Genomic DNA, 15,386 nt, shown 5'->3' on the forward strand with positions numbered 1-15,386 from the left:
CTTTAAATAACTTGAAATAAGACATTTTTCTGGACCGATCAGGTGAATGTGGCTCATTTTAAGTATAATAAAACAATTTTTACTTAAAATTAGATAAAAACACTGAATAAGATTGCAGTTTTTTTTTACAGTGTGTAGCCCCATTTCTACCCAACAGTCAGGTTTGGATCAGTAAAGCCTGATCCTGTTTGTGTTTCCACAGCCAACTGTGCCCTCCTTGGTAGGGGGCGTGTAATTCAGATGCTGCTAGCCACGATAGCTATGTAACAGTGTGACGCCATGGCAGGGCAACTCAGTGCACCCTGCTAATAAATCCAACAAAGAAGAAGAAAAACATGACAGTAAACAAAGAGCAGTGGTAGAAGACATCCAGCAATTCATCCTCTTTGTGATTGGCATGTAGCTCTTTGATACAAAGAACAATCAAGCTTTGTTTCAGAGAAGTCTGTGAGTCGCCAGGAGAAATACAGCAGCCGCTGTCAAACAGGAAGTGACCATTCTTTCCACCAATCAACAGACTGCAGTGTTGTAGCTCCACCTTCTGGGGTTGGGTCTGTTTAGTCTGGCTCCCTAACGTAAGGGAACCAAAAAGTGGGATGGTAGAAGTTGGTTACGCCACAAAATCCACGCCATACCGGGATGAACCGAACTGCACCACCTGGCAGAAATGGCGTTTGTGTTTCTGATTTTGTAGGATGAAAAACAAAGGGATCACACGTACCTTGGAAAACAACAGACATTTTCTTCTTGTAGATGGCAAAGTCGGTCTCAAGGAAGACACAGAAAATGACCCGTGTGATCTGCAGAGGAGGGAAAAGAGAAACAGGAAGTTAGTGAACGCGCTGCAAAGACGACGTCTCTCTGGTGAATTACGGCGGGCGGAGAAGTAACCAGACGAGTTAAGACGACAATAGCCGTCTGCATCAACAGGAGTAAATCAAAGCCTTTCAGGAATTAAATTAGTCACCCTCGCAATCAGGACCACCGGAACCAGGCGGTCTGAGACATCTTTCAGCCAGTGTTACAGCACGTTACATCAGAAGACGCTTCATTGAATGGGCGCAGCGGTTGGAGCTGAGCAATCCCCCTCAGTATCCCACAAAGTGCAACCACATGAAACTGCAGCTCAGGAGACGAGGGATGGAGAAGATTTTCACCCTAATTTAAAATTACCAGAAAAAATGGCAAATTAATTATTAAGGTCTCCCACTATGGATCACAGGCCGGATTCAATGTCGTTAAAGACAATTAAGAAGACGAGTTAGCACACTAAGCTGTTTTTAAAGCTTTTTTTTTTTTAATATTTACACCCATATCCAGTTTTATAAAAAAGGAGAAAAATAAGAGGTGTGATCGTGTTTATAAGATGAAGAATAAGCTTTAAGACTTGAATCAAAAAGGACAAATTATTTCATTTTATTTAACTTCCAGCAAATTTGAGTCTTTGACCTCTCTTTTCAGCTCTGTTGAAATCTGATAACCTTTTTGTTTTTCTCCCTCAGGGGAAACAAACTCTCTGCATACTAATCCAGATACTTGGATGCTTTCAGCTTTTAATCAGAGGAAGATAAAACTGTGCAGCATCATCGTCTGAGCTTTCAAGTTGATCAGACAAACGCTGAATAAATGTGCGTTTACATCAGGGGTAGGCAGCCCGGGGCACAGGTGTCATAGCTGACATGTGAGGCTATTTAACAAATAACATCAAATAATAAATACTAACCATTGTGTCACCACAACTCTCTTGAGAATTCAGCCTGTAAGCTTGCGTTAGCATCCATTTAGGGGTGTTGTCAAACCAAACAAACAAAAAATTCCAGTTCTTTCCAACATAGTTTGACGACAGAGTATGGATTTATTGCTGGAAATCATCAGGGATACGGGTACGTAGGACATCAAGTGCTCAGCGTCTTGTTGAGACCAAACACGAAAACAGCATCAGCAAAATTCTCTAAACAGAGCAACACATTCAAGACTTTCTCTACTGTTAAAAAAAACATTTCTCATTGCTTAGCTTAGTGTAGAAAACCATTCAAGGAGACTTTCGACTATCAATGAGTTTATGAAAGAAGTAAGATTTGATCTACATCTAAACACAGACTTCCTTTTGTTTGGTAAAACAGTGGAGGAAATTCGTAATAAAGGTGAGCAATATTTGTTAAGAGCTCTGCGTGTAGCAGAACAAATATCAAGAAACTGGCTTCAAAAAACACGTCTTCTAATATATGAATGGAGAGAAAGAGTTCAACCAATTTAACAGATGGAAAGCTTACCATGTAAAATGAGAAGGGAGTTAAAATTATAAGAAAAAAAGATGGTATAAGTGGTCAGAATATTATGTTGGAAATGAACTAAAAATTTGGAAACCACGATAAAAAGATTGACAGTCACTTAAGGAAGCACTTCACAAACCTAAGAGTTTTTTAATTTATAAATTATTATTATAATTATGTTTTTGTCAGGTATTCACTTAAAAAATAATAATAATAAAAATAAAAATATATTATTTTTTTCTATTTCTATTTCTATGTCTCACCTCTTCTCCCTGGCTTTTAATCAAAGTTAAGTGCACATCTTAGTTTTTTTTTTTTTTTTTTTTAAATTAATTTTATATGTTTTAATGTATTTTAATAAATACAGACTTTTGCTTATGTTTTAGATATTTTAAGCTGTATGCGTTGTTTGTGTTTGTACAGCACTTTGGTCAACTTTGGTTGTTTTAAATGTGCTCTATAAATAAAGTTTGAGTTGAGTTGAGACTCTTCTTTTCTTTCCCTTTAGTTTTAGCTTGTTTCAGTTTACATCACTAATTTATATAACTAAAAGTTGTATCGGGATGGGTACTGAATTAGGTACTTTTCTTGGTACTGATCAAATTCTGTCAAAAGTATCCAGTACCAATTCACGTAAAACCAAAAGGTGCCATGTTTAGGTACCTAAACGCATCCTTGTGACTGTGAGGGAGTGAAGAGTAGGAGATTTTCCATGCTGCACATGAACACAGCATTGTAAGGTTATATATTGAAGAATAAATATGTTAAATTGGAAAAAAAATATATATATATATAATTAAACAAATTGATATTTTTTGCCACATAAACACAAAAAAGTACTGAAAACTGGTATCGTTGAGTACCGGTACTGATGCCAGGTACCGTGCATTGGTACCATATCATTTCAAATGTGAAAGGTACCCATCCCCGTAGTTGTCTTACATGTATCTTTGTCTCTTGTCTCCTGTATCACTGTATCGTTAATGTTGTTATTTTCTTGTTTTTTTTATTTTTTATTATTTACTTATTTGTTTTTATTTATTTACTCTCACATAGTCTGGGGAAACATTTTTTGACGCTTACAAAAAATGTAAAATATTGCCATCCTTAGGTTGAATTTAAAAGATTAGTGTCAAATGTAGAAACATGATGACGATAAAAAGTTTTTTGTTTTTTTTTCCTCAAAGAGAAGTAAGAATTTGCTCTTCCAGATGAGTGTATTTTAAAGTGACCCGAGTCATGGAAAAGCTGCCAACCCCTGGTTTACATCAATTACAGATTTGAAGTTATCTGACAAAGAAAAAAAAAAAAAACCTTCTGTTAATGTTTGCTCGATGTAAACATGGACTTAAATCTGTTCAGAAATGCAGCTTTAAGCCTGATAAAAGATGAGATTGTCAATCAGAGTCTAAAAGAGGAAGTGGTTGACAGCTCTGTTTTTAATGTAATGTTTGAATAAGTAAACTGTGAATTTATTTTTGGTTTCAAACTGAGATTTCAGTCCGGTCTGAGACACTTTCATATGATAATACGTCTAAAAAGAAAGTCCAGAGTGAAGCTGCAGAGGACGAGGTCACCTCTTCCTCTCACCGTCCTCCAGCCGAGCTTCAGATGTGCAGGCGTCAGTCACACACACACACTCACACACAGATGCATTACACACCTCAGCAGCAGATAATAGCTCGACTGAATAATAGCAATTTTACACAACAGCCATAATGGTGACTATCTGCCCCTCGGTCCCCCTTTATGCAGGAAAGTGAAGTTATGGGAGCATAAAGGAGCTTTAGCCCGTCTCTGACCTGGACCAACACAAAGATCTGACTCAAAGAGCAACCTTCAGCCGCTCACACCGACAAATATCTATTAATAGTTTATGATCTGTGCTTTGGAGTAAATGTTAGGAGCTGCATACAGGATGGTAACATTTTATTTTCCAGAAGTCTTGGGGGGGCTTTGTTCATAAAATGTAGACTCACCCTCTCAACCTCTTCAACCCTGCTGGAAAACGGAAAAAAAAAGCTTAAAGTCGGCTTTGAAGCCATGGGCTCGCTGACAAACAGATTGTGTGAAAAGCGATAATGCGCCAAGATGGAGCGTAGCACTGGGTGCAGGAAGGCCACAGGACAGCAGCTCCCCGGGAGTCTCCCTTACTCTTTCATGACGCCCCGCTCTCAAACCGGCTGCCCACTGTGAAAGTGGATGAATCATGAATTTATGCTTTCTGCTGAAACACACAGAAACGCTGCTGCATGTGTGCACCAGAGGCAGGAAACAACAAAAATACACAAATATTTTCTTATAGACTGTGTTATGTGTGACAAAGGCAACTCGACACAGTACAACATCTTATATTCTGGGTTTACCCGAAACTTGTGCAGAGAGAAAAGCAAACACAACAGAAAAATCTTAGCATCCATGTCGTGTCGGCTCCTTCTTTCCTCTCCTGCCTCTGCCTCTCTGTCAGTCTCTTTGTGCAGTTTCTGTTACAGCATGTCCACACAGCGCAGAGAACTCTGGGAAGGCTCTTTTCTTCTCCAGATCAGAAACACATCGTATGGTCTTTGACTGATATCAGCCAGACCAGGATGCCAAATAAAACCCACAAACGCCTGAGCTATAGCCTTGACATTCTGTCAGCGTCCAAACAAACAGTGCCAACGTCTGAAGAGAGTAAAATGAATCAAATACAACAGGGAAGGTGATCTCTGGCTTCCTCTTTACAAAGGTAAATACCACCAGTGTGAACTTTAAACAGGTTGTTTTTTCAGAGGGCGTATCTTTAACACGCACACATAAAGAGCTGAGGAGGAGAATCAATGAGCTGATGCAGAGCTTTAAGAAGCAAAAACACTGAAGACAAACAGCTTTCAGATACAGAAACTGCTCTCATGTTCATCAGTTATGATATAAAAAAAACTCTTTCAGGCTTGCTCTTCATGTTGTGCTCGATAACACAAAGAAGAGAGGAGATGAAAAACTGACTGTATCATGTGAAGGTTAGATTTATTCTGTACTCGATCATCAACAGAAATAAACATAAAACAAGACGATGGAGGATAATCACTGAGGAGATGATGCATTTTTAGTTCAAAGCTTTTAATCTGACATCACACAAAACCTGTGTCCACCTTGTTCACAAACTGCACGCCCAAAACTAGGGATGGGTACCTCATTTGGTACCTGGCATCGGTATTATTATTATTATTATTATTTTTTTATTATTATTACTATATTAATAATAAAATATAAAAAAAATATTTTTTATCATCATCAAGTTTTAACATTCAATACTAATGTTTTAAATTCAACCTAAGGATGAGAATGTTTTACATTTTTGATAAGCTATATAGTGTCAAAAAATGTGTCTCCCGACTATTTGAGACTAAATAAATAAATAAATAAATAAATAAATAAATAAATAAGTAAATTATTTGAAAAAAAATCCCAGCAACAAAAAAAGAGAGGACAAAAAAAAAAACAAAAAAAAAAAACAAAACAAAAAAACAAGCAAACAAAAATATTTACGATACAAGAGACAAAAGACAAAGACAAAGACATATGTACTACAACTAAGGATAGGTACCTTAAACATATGAAACATTATGGTAGGCCCAGTACCTGGCATCAGTACCGGTACTCAATGGTACCAATTTTCTGCATTTTTTTTGTGTTCATGTGGTAAAAAAATATCAATTTTTTTAATAATAAAATATTTATATTTTTTTCCATTTAACATATTTATTCTTCAATATATAACCTTGCAATGCTGTGTTCATGTCCAGCATGGAAAATCTCCTACTCTTACAATCCTTCACAGATACTGATGTGAATCAGTACCTGGTACTTTTGACAGAATTCTGTCAGTACCTATAAAAGTACCTAATTCGGTACCCATCCCTATTTAAAACAGGGATTTTTTTAAACTACAGAGGATGTGCCGTGGAAAATTATCCAATTTCACTATTAACTGGTCTAAAAAAATAATAATACACCATTATTGAGTAGCTGTGCTTCAAAAGTAATGGATTTTTTTCCATGTCAGTAGGTGGCAGCAGGCAGCTAATTGCCTTAATACTCCAAGGCCAAGTTGACACGACAGCGTTTCATCTGCAAACACTAAAACGTAGTGAAAAGGTAGTGAAAAAAATCTGCGTTTACATTGAAACACCAAGGGAAAATGTTGTAGTAAGCATGCCAGGCCTGTAGGTGGCCCTATAACTGTCTTGTACAGAAGCAGCTTTTGGTAGATCTCCACTGAAATAGAGTCGAGCCGATCATCTGGTGTATTGGTGAATACTAAGAGCAGAAGTGGAGCAACAGATGCTTATTTTTGGCCACAAAAACTGCTCCCCCTGGTGGCTGGCTGCAGTATAGGTCAAAAATTCCATCTCCCCAGTCATTCCAGATGGGCTGTGGTCAAATTTTGAAAAATTAATACACCTGGTAGAAATGTTTCTCACGTCTGATTGTTGTGGTGATTTGAAGATATCATTTAGCTGTCTTGTATTCAGGTTCGCTTTTCTCTAGAAAGTTTAATTTTCATTAGCTTAAGAGATTAAAAATGAAGCTTTATGTCACGCTTAACGATGATTGACAGCTTGTGTATTCTTTCAGGGATTGTAAAATATTAGACTCTCAAAAGCAAAAAATAATTAGCATTTTTGTCACCAGACTCGACTCACTCCACTCCTCTACGGCACAGACTCTTGCTGCACAGTGGCGGCGCCTGTGACGGGGGTGTTTTTGGCTTCAAAACCATACAATAGCAAATAGTGAAGCCACACTGTTCACTCTAGTTCATGGTGGTGATGCATGAGCTCTGACGCGGTAAAAGAATTCAGGGTATCACCTTCGTGTCCAAGCAGGCCCAGGTTTCGTGGTATGTGAGTGAAAGAAACTGGATTATCTTATTATATATCTGGTTGGTGGTGTGCGTTTAACGTTAAACCAAACAATTCAGCTCTTCATGTGGAAAACAGATCTCATGTTTTGAGGCAGTGTGGCGTGTGTATTTGTGCCCGTGTGTGTTTTGAGTGTGCACCCTGCAGCCGCCAAGGTTGAAAAAGTTAATGGAAGACTAATTAGAAAGCTGGGATCACGGCATGCTAACCTGCCTGGTCATTACTCATCCCTGATTGGGGGGCGTTTTGCCAAAGGGTGAGCACATTATGATTGGGTCCCCCCACACTGCACACAGGATGGTCGTCCTGACAGAAACACGGTGCGAGACTTTTTAGCAAGCTTGAAGCGTCTCTCTTTGATCTGTTATTGGTAAAGACCCTGCTAACTCAGAGGTAATCAAAAATCTACCAGCCTCAGGGTTTGTATGTGGAAAAAAAGAAGCATCATCCAGACAGCCTCGATCCTCTCTGATGAATACAGTGAAAGCTGTGTTCAAACATATGGTGAAAGCATTACTTTCTATCGTTTGATTCTACAAAGAGGCTAATTTATGGCTCAGACATGATTTAATATCCCTGCAGTAGCTCTGATGTAATATGTTGCACCATCAGAACGCCGGGTTGGATTGCTCTAACCTAAACATAAACTGAAAACATAACGATTTTACATGAACACTTTTTCTGCTGCAAATGAAAATTTAATGTGATGACTCCATTTTTAATATTCATGGCTGCTCAACAAAACTGAAGAAGACTGCATTTCCCATGAGCACCTTCACCCTGCAGATATGGCTCATTTATCATTAAAGCAAGTGAATGAATCCAGATCTTTTTAAAGCACATATCTCTGTTCAGACAACCTTCAAAAGTGCAGTGAGGAGGATCTGTTATAATCAGACTGCAGCGCCACCTTCTGGCCTGGAGTCTCACGCGCACTGTGGTGAAGACGTGACTTTTAACAAGGTGTGTGTGTTTGTTTTTGAATTAAATGGAGATCAGAAGGTCTTTATCAACAGTTAGGTAGAGCTACGCTTTGAAACGTGACAACAAGCTAACTTTGTCAGTTTGTACCGTAGTTTAGTAGCTGGCGATATTTAGCTCTACTCACTCTGAGACATGTCTGTAATGTGTAACATTAGTGAATCCTGGTTATATTCTGTCAGTCATCTACCAATCAGAGCTAACGTAACCTCACTCTTCATTTTATTGATAAACTCTCAAGTTTGAACAGACCACTCCAGAATAACTGCTGACTGTGGGTTGGAGTCAACAAACAAACAGATTAACCTGTGTTTAAGCATTTGGCTCGTGTTTTAGCCTTAAGGTCATCTTTTATTCTTTAGCTAAAGTTTAAGTCTTTAAGCTGTGTTTTAGACTTTTGCTAATGTTAAAGCCATAAGACTGTGCTTAAGCCTTTAACCCATGTTTAAGTTTTGAGCTGGTGTTTTAGGCTTTCATGGTGTGTTAGCCTAGAGAATGTGTTTTAGCATTTAGCTAGTGTTTTAGCCTTAAGATTACGTTTAAGCATTTAACCCATGTTTAACTTTAGCTGGTGTTTTAGGCTAAGGATTGTGTTTTAGCATGAAGCTTGTGTTTTAGCCTTCAGTATTTTTTTTTAGCATTTAGCTTTTATTTTAGCCTTAAGATTATGTTTTAAGTTTTAGCATTAGGATTGTTTTTTAGCATTAAGCTGATGTTGTAGGCTTCAGATTGTGTTTTAGCATTAAGTTTGTGTTATAGCCTTATGATTGTATTCAGCATTTAGCTTGTGTTTAAGCCTTAAGATTGTGTTTTAGCATGTAGCTGGTGTTTTAGCACTTAGAATGTGTTCTTGCATTTAGCTTGTGCTTTTGGCTTAAGCTTGTGTTTTAGTATTTAGCTTGTGTTTTAGCCTTAAGATTTTGTTTCAGCATTTAGCTCGTGCTTTAGCCCTAAGATTGTGTTTTGGCATTTAGCTCGTGCTTTAGCCCTAAGATTGTGTTTTGGCATTTAGCTGGTGTTGTAGGCTTAAGATTGTGTTTTAACATGTAGCTGGTGTTTTAGCTTTTAGCCTGTATTTTATACTTGTGCTCAATTTTAGCCTTAGGATTGTGTTTTAGCCTTTAGCTCGTGCTCTATCTCTTTCATGTTATCTTTTTTCTGCTCTCCTTTCCTTTGTCAGTCTTATTGCTAAGCTCCAGTGTCCACCATCACTACAAAATGTGCCAACGTCAAATCATTAACTCCAAGGTAACAATGTCTAAACTTTGTAAACTTTTTAATTACTGTAAGTTTTCTCACAAAAGTTGAGCAGAAGTTTCACCCAAACATTACCGATCACAGCCATGGTGTCATGATGTGTACTTTGGTGTCTTAAAAATGTGAATATACAGTTTCTGTTGGGAAGTCTCAGTATAAATAGAAATCTTAGAGCTAGGATCTCATTTCCTATAGAGGTCATGATGAGGAGACGACATAAGTCACAGTTTACAAACTCCTTACACTGCTATTGGCTGACTGAGTTTTAGAAAACATCAGGAGTCGCCTCATTCAGTTTCTGAAACAAATGCTTACCTGCTCACTGATGGTGTACTAATGATAATTTACAGACCTTAATGTTTGTTTTGATTAAAGAAAAGCTGCATTAAATATAAACGTCCTGTCAGATGTTGAATTATGCAGGTCTAAGATCATGTTTCAATCACACGGCGCAGAACGCTTTGTTCATCTCGCCTAATCAATTCCAAACCAATGCCTCTTAGCTGTAATTGGCTTCTGAATATATGATAAGCTGAGGCTAATTAAAATGATAATGCCAGTGGTGCAGCCCGAGACTCTATAGCTCATTAGCATGGCACGTGAATCAGTCAGTTTGTGGCAGATCCTGAGCCTCATCGTTAATGAGCAGAGTGGAGTAATACGGACGTTTCCTCGTCGACTGTATGTGGTTTTTAATTTGTGTGTATCTGCGGCTCATCATGGTGGTGCAGGACTCACCAGGTGCCCCACTCTCCTGCTGGCCGGCTAACAGATGAGCTGTCATAGCCGGCCACCCATGCCCATAATTACATGGGGGGCAGTGCCAGCAGAATCTGACGCGCAGGCACAACGCACGCACTTTTGCTACTTGCTTTTCCTTCTTGATTCTGTCACAAACAATAATAGGGACAGGTTGCCCTAGCATGTCTGCTCCAGCTGGAGCGCAAACCCCAGGGAGGGCTGAGCATGTGTGTGTGTGTGTGTGTGTGTGTGTGTGCTGCCTCGTTACTGAGACCTCGGCTCATTCTGAATCCTGAATTGTTGCATCCAGATGGACACCAGTGACAGGAGACTGATAAACGATATTAACACCGGCTGAAAAAACCTTCATTTGCTTTGTCTGCTTTAGCTCAAGGTTACATCCGTAAACAGCGGCGTGCAGTGGGCGTCAGGTCAAAGCGCCATCAAAGTCTGGGCCTGATGAACTCCACAGACATCATGAATTCAGGAAATCCATGCTGAGTTTGTTGTGTTTGTGATGAATTCATCTCTGACATGACAGATAAGTGTTGTGTCTGTGATTGCTCCCTGATAGGACGTGTCATCGTCAAAGACTGATTGAATAATTCCAGTGAATTATTCCTGAGACAGAAATATCTCCCATAAACCAGGACCATGTAGCCGGACTATCAAAGCCCTAATCAGCCGGAGCTCGTCTCTTTTGTTGTCAGCGATGCAGGATGGATACAGGGTTCACTTTGAGGCAGGTGGACCGTATCCAGGCCTTATTACTGATGTAATTACACACACCTGCGTCCTCCTCCTCCTCCTCGCTGCTGCTGCTGATGCACAGGAAGACTCAGAGAGAGAAAACTGCACTGAGAGCACAGAGACCTTCACTCACAGATTTACTCTGAGATCACCAACGTGGAAATGATTTTAGACTCTGGTTTCAACTTTTATCTAATGTTGCTGTTTAAACTTTTTCATCAACAAAGCAGGAATTAAAGGCTCCATGAGTTATCTTGAAATAGTCTCACTTTTATATATTTTCCTTTTCTAAAACCATGATTTGGAAACAGATTATTGGCACCATAATCTGTTTTTTCTCCGTACCTGTGGCTGGGCCAGACTTTCCCAGAACTGACTTTTCAAACTCTTGTATTATAAACTGGAAAAACTGAAATGTTTTTGTCTTATTTTCAGTAGAAAAAGTCTTTTCAGACTTAATATGAGCCACCTTCACCAGACTAGTCCAGAAACTAACTTGTTTTGAGTTATTGAAAGACAAAAATGAGGTCTGAATTGCTGTGATAAGTAAAAAAAAAATAAAAATAAAACAACAGCCAATGGAACAAGAAAAGTTACTTATACCAAGACATTATTGTAGTTCAAAGCAAATTTTCGAGCAAATTTTTCTTGTTACAGCAATTCAGACCTCATTTTTGTCTTTGAATAACTTGAAACAAGTTAGTTTCTGGACTAGTCAGGTGAATGTGGCTCAGATTAAGTATAATAAGACAATTTTACTGAAAGATATGATCTACAATTTGGAAGCTTGGTAATTATTAATAACACTGTTTATGAGACCATTATGGCAATATAAAATCAAAAAGAACAAAAACCAACACCAAAAAAGAAATCCGTACATCAGCTGTAAAACAGCATAATAACCGACCAATCTGAGCTGCCGTTCCCCTCATTTCTGCTTCGTGTGCGAGGAATCTCTCCAGCAGCGGGGAGGACAATGCCAAAGTTGAAGAGCCATCACTGCTCTGTTTTTGGCTGTAAACAGCCACATAGCTCCATGCTCAAGCTTCCCATCTCAGAAGAAGACAGACTAAGTGTCTAGAGTTCATTTATCAGGAAATGTTCCAGCTACACTCAGTAAAACTGAGCATGTGTGTGCTAGTCACTTCACGGCCGACTGCTTCTCCAGCTTTGGACAGTCCTACAGAGGGCTAGCCAATAGACTGGCCCTGAATCCAGGCGCATTACCAACCATCCTCCAACAAACCTGGGACCCTGGAAATGTGAGTATTTTAAATGCTGTGTGCTGTGGAGCAGATGGAAGAGCTTTTCCTCAGTGTCCCCCCTGTCTCTGTGTCAGTGACCGGCATTAACATTACAATACAATCTTTGTAACACAAGAAGGCTCTCAAACGAGCGCCATTAAGAATTTACAGACCCAATCCTGGTCCACACTTTCTGCAACCGGCAGGTCTGAGGAACATGAAGCTGCGTGAGGTCTAACAACAGTCTCACTGTCAGGTTAGAGCACATAACGGTCTTAGTGCAGACTCTACAACACAAACTAGCTTCTGTTAACTTCCCAATTCAAAGATGATCTCGCTCAAGTTCAAGCGAAACAGAAACAAATTTTAATTCAGTTTTCTAGGGCTAGGGCTTTTTTTTTATTGAACAGAAATGCTCATTGAATTTCATGTGATGTAAAATAATTTGCTCTGTTGTCATGCACCTTGTCAAACCTGGGACCCTGGAAATGTGAGTATTTTAAATGCTGTGTGCTGTGGAGCAGATGGAAGAGCTTTTCCTCAGTGTCCCCCGTGTCTCTGTGTTAGCTTCAGGATGCTAACTTTAGCTGCAGTTAGCCTGTTGTTTTAGCCTGTAATGTTACGGTAAAGGAGCTTCTCTGTTTTCTAAACATTGTGCACTCGGAGCTCGTGGCGCCGCTCTCAGTGACGTGGAAGAGTGGGGCGGTATCAGCGGTGGCTCATTTACATATGAAGGCCACGCCCACTAAATCAGAGCGCTCTGAACAGAGGGGCTATGAGAGCCTGGAAACAATGCTGCTGTGCTTGATTTATTGGCTTTTTGGACCAAAACATGTTACTACCATTTCATGAAGACATCAATGATCCAGATTAAACTGCAGGAAAGGAGCAGGATATGGGAGCTTTGAGAGGCATGTTAGTGCCCAAAACATAACAACAACCCAAAATGTAAAAATATGCTACATTTTGAGTCAGTTGTCACATTTGGGTTTTATAACATCTTTATTAATTACATATTAGGTTCAGCACTTTTGATTCATTATCTACCACTTATTACATTTCAGGCTTTCTTACTTTTTTTCTTTAAATCACAATTGGGTCATTGCACTGTTTGTGTTTTTGTCACGTTTTCAGTAGAAAATGTCTTGATATGAGCCACATTCACCTGACCAGTCCAGAAAAATGTCTCATTTTAAGTTATTTAAAGACAAAAATGAGGTCTGAGTAGCTTCTAACTAGTAAAAAAAAAAAAAAAGACTTGAAACGGGACATTTTTCTGGACTGAGGAGGTGAATGTGGCTTATATGAAATAAAAAGACATTTTCTACTGAAAATAAGAAAGAAACACTTGATAAGATTTCAGTTTTTGCAGTGTGTTAGGTTTCGGACTCCAACAAAGCATCTACTGCATATATCGATGCTCAAATGTACAGAAGTCCCCAGATCCTCCATGACCACGACATCATGTCCACTCAGTCCACCTCGCTGCTTAAAACCTGCTCATCGCCTCGTGTCCACCGCCAGCCGGCCGGCCGTGGGGAGTGTGTCGGTGGCAGGTCTGACAGCAGCAGCAGTCGGACTCTGGCACCGGCGACTCGGGTGAAGCCGTGAGCAGCTCCTCCGTTTGACTTTGATTGACCCTGTCTGCACAGAGAGCTGCAGCTCCACCTGCAGCAAGCTGGTGAATTATCATTTCAAAGAAGTGCCCAGAAAAGGTTATCCCTTTGAACAAAACGCCTCCAATCCATACATCAAAGGAGAGGCCTGACACCGGGCTTTGAGGAGGAACGGCTCCGACCAAAGCTTGGGAGAAAGTGCTGAGCAAAAAATCTCACGTTCCCACAGGCGATGTACATCACACGCCACTACATCACGATAAGGGCCGTAAGATAGTCAATGGAGTCTGCTTGATATTTCCAAACAGATGACACATTTTGGTAAATGCTTATGTACACAATTATGCATGAGAGCTCAGCACAGTGTGACTAAATAGAAGTGATAAGAGTCTGGTAAGCTGCCTGGTTGTTTCATCAGTGTTAAACATCACCGTGCCGCCTCTGAAGCCATATGCAGCGCAGAATATAAAACATTTTGACAGGGAAAATGCTGTCTTGCTAGATTTGGAGAAATCCACGAGATAATATATCAGCAATTTGTATGTTAATTCAACAACTGCTGTGTGCGCCTCACATTTTTTACACATTAGAGCTGAACAAATAGTCCCCACTGTATTATTCAGGCTTCATTGCTGCATGGTATTGTAGACAGAAATTGGAGTGCAGCATGCTTGAGGCGTCGAGCATTTTAGCTCGCATTTTCAAAAATTGTTCTCTCAAAGTGAAAGAGACAGCATTTGACTTTCACAGGCTTTGAGCTGTTCCTGCCAGCACCCGCTGCCAGCAGCAGAAGCACTGAGCTATCTGAATTCCCCTTTTTTTACAGGCAGACACAATTTCAGCACAAAACACACCACAACTGAACTCTTGTACTTCATTTTACACTATTTTCATACCTAATCTCTCTGAAATAGGAGGTCAGGGTTTATGGATTTTAAATTCTCTGGTAAAGTTTCCTAAAAGCAGCAGCTGAACATGTTTTAAAGTGGCTGTTTTACCTCCTCTGGCTGGAGGGGAAAGTCAATAACCTCCCACAGGAACGGTAACTGACACCAGCTGACTGTAACTGTGTATTAAGAGGTATCTTCCTGGTGACAGTGATGAAAACCGTTCCTCACAAACAGGAGAAAATGAAGCTGAAGAGAGATCTTAAGGGGGAGACAGCACCATCCGTCTCTCCAGGGACTCAAGGCTAACTATACCACTGCATCTTTCTGGCATGTGACCAACGCTGAAATGGACTCCTCTGACAAATTTATCAATTAATATGGACTGTCGAATAATTATAATGATGGAACATGTGTGCGGGGTCTGCAGGGAATAGTGGGAGTGTGAAGGATGGGGCCATTTTCTAATGGTAAAGATGAGAGGAGGTGCAGCTGCGGACCAGGTCAGAGGGGAATGATGAAGGAAGGACTAATGTGAGGGCTGTGTCTATGATCCATGGCTGCATTGGTAATGATCTGACCTCTGGAAAGCCACTGGCCTACAACAACCTCTGCTGAACAGGCAGAACAAGTGAACCTGGAGGGCTTCAGGGAGAACTTTTTAAATAGGCAAATGTTCGAGGTTGAAACTTCTGGTTGGGCTCAGAAACAGAAAAAGAAACAAAAAATCTTC

At 39.8% G+C, this 15,386-nt stretch overlaps 1 protein-coding gene across 5 annotated transcripts in view; it reads right to left on the reverse strand.

Moving 5' to 3' along the window:
* The window catches only part of macrod2 (mono-ADP ribosylhydrolase 2), a 925,620-nt gene that overhangs the window by 84,893 nt on the left and 825,341 nt on the right, over window positions 1-15,386 (reverse strand). For all 5 annotated transcript variants that reach the window (XM_074676103.1, XM_074676102.1, XM_074676100.1 and 2 more), the window contains exon 9: window positions 722-800. In XM_074676103.1, coding sequence (XP_074532204.1) covers window positions 722-800 — 79 coding nt within the window. The remainder of the gene's footprint in view (window positions 1-721; window positions 801-15,386) is intronic.

This window comes from Halichoeres trimaculatus, unplaced genomic scaffold (genome assembly GCF_033239565.1).
Source record: "Halichoeres trimaculatus isolate MK-OKI-2021-1 unplaced genomic scaffold, fHalTri1.1 fHalTri1_scaffold_8, whole genome shotgun sequence".
NCBI classification, from domain to species: domain Eukaryota; kingdom Metazoa; phylum Chordata; class Actinopteri; order Labriformes; family Labridae; genus Halichoeres; species Halichoeres trimaculatus.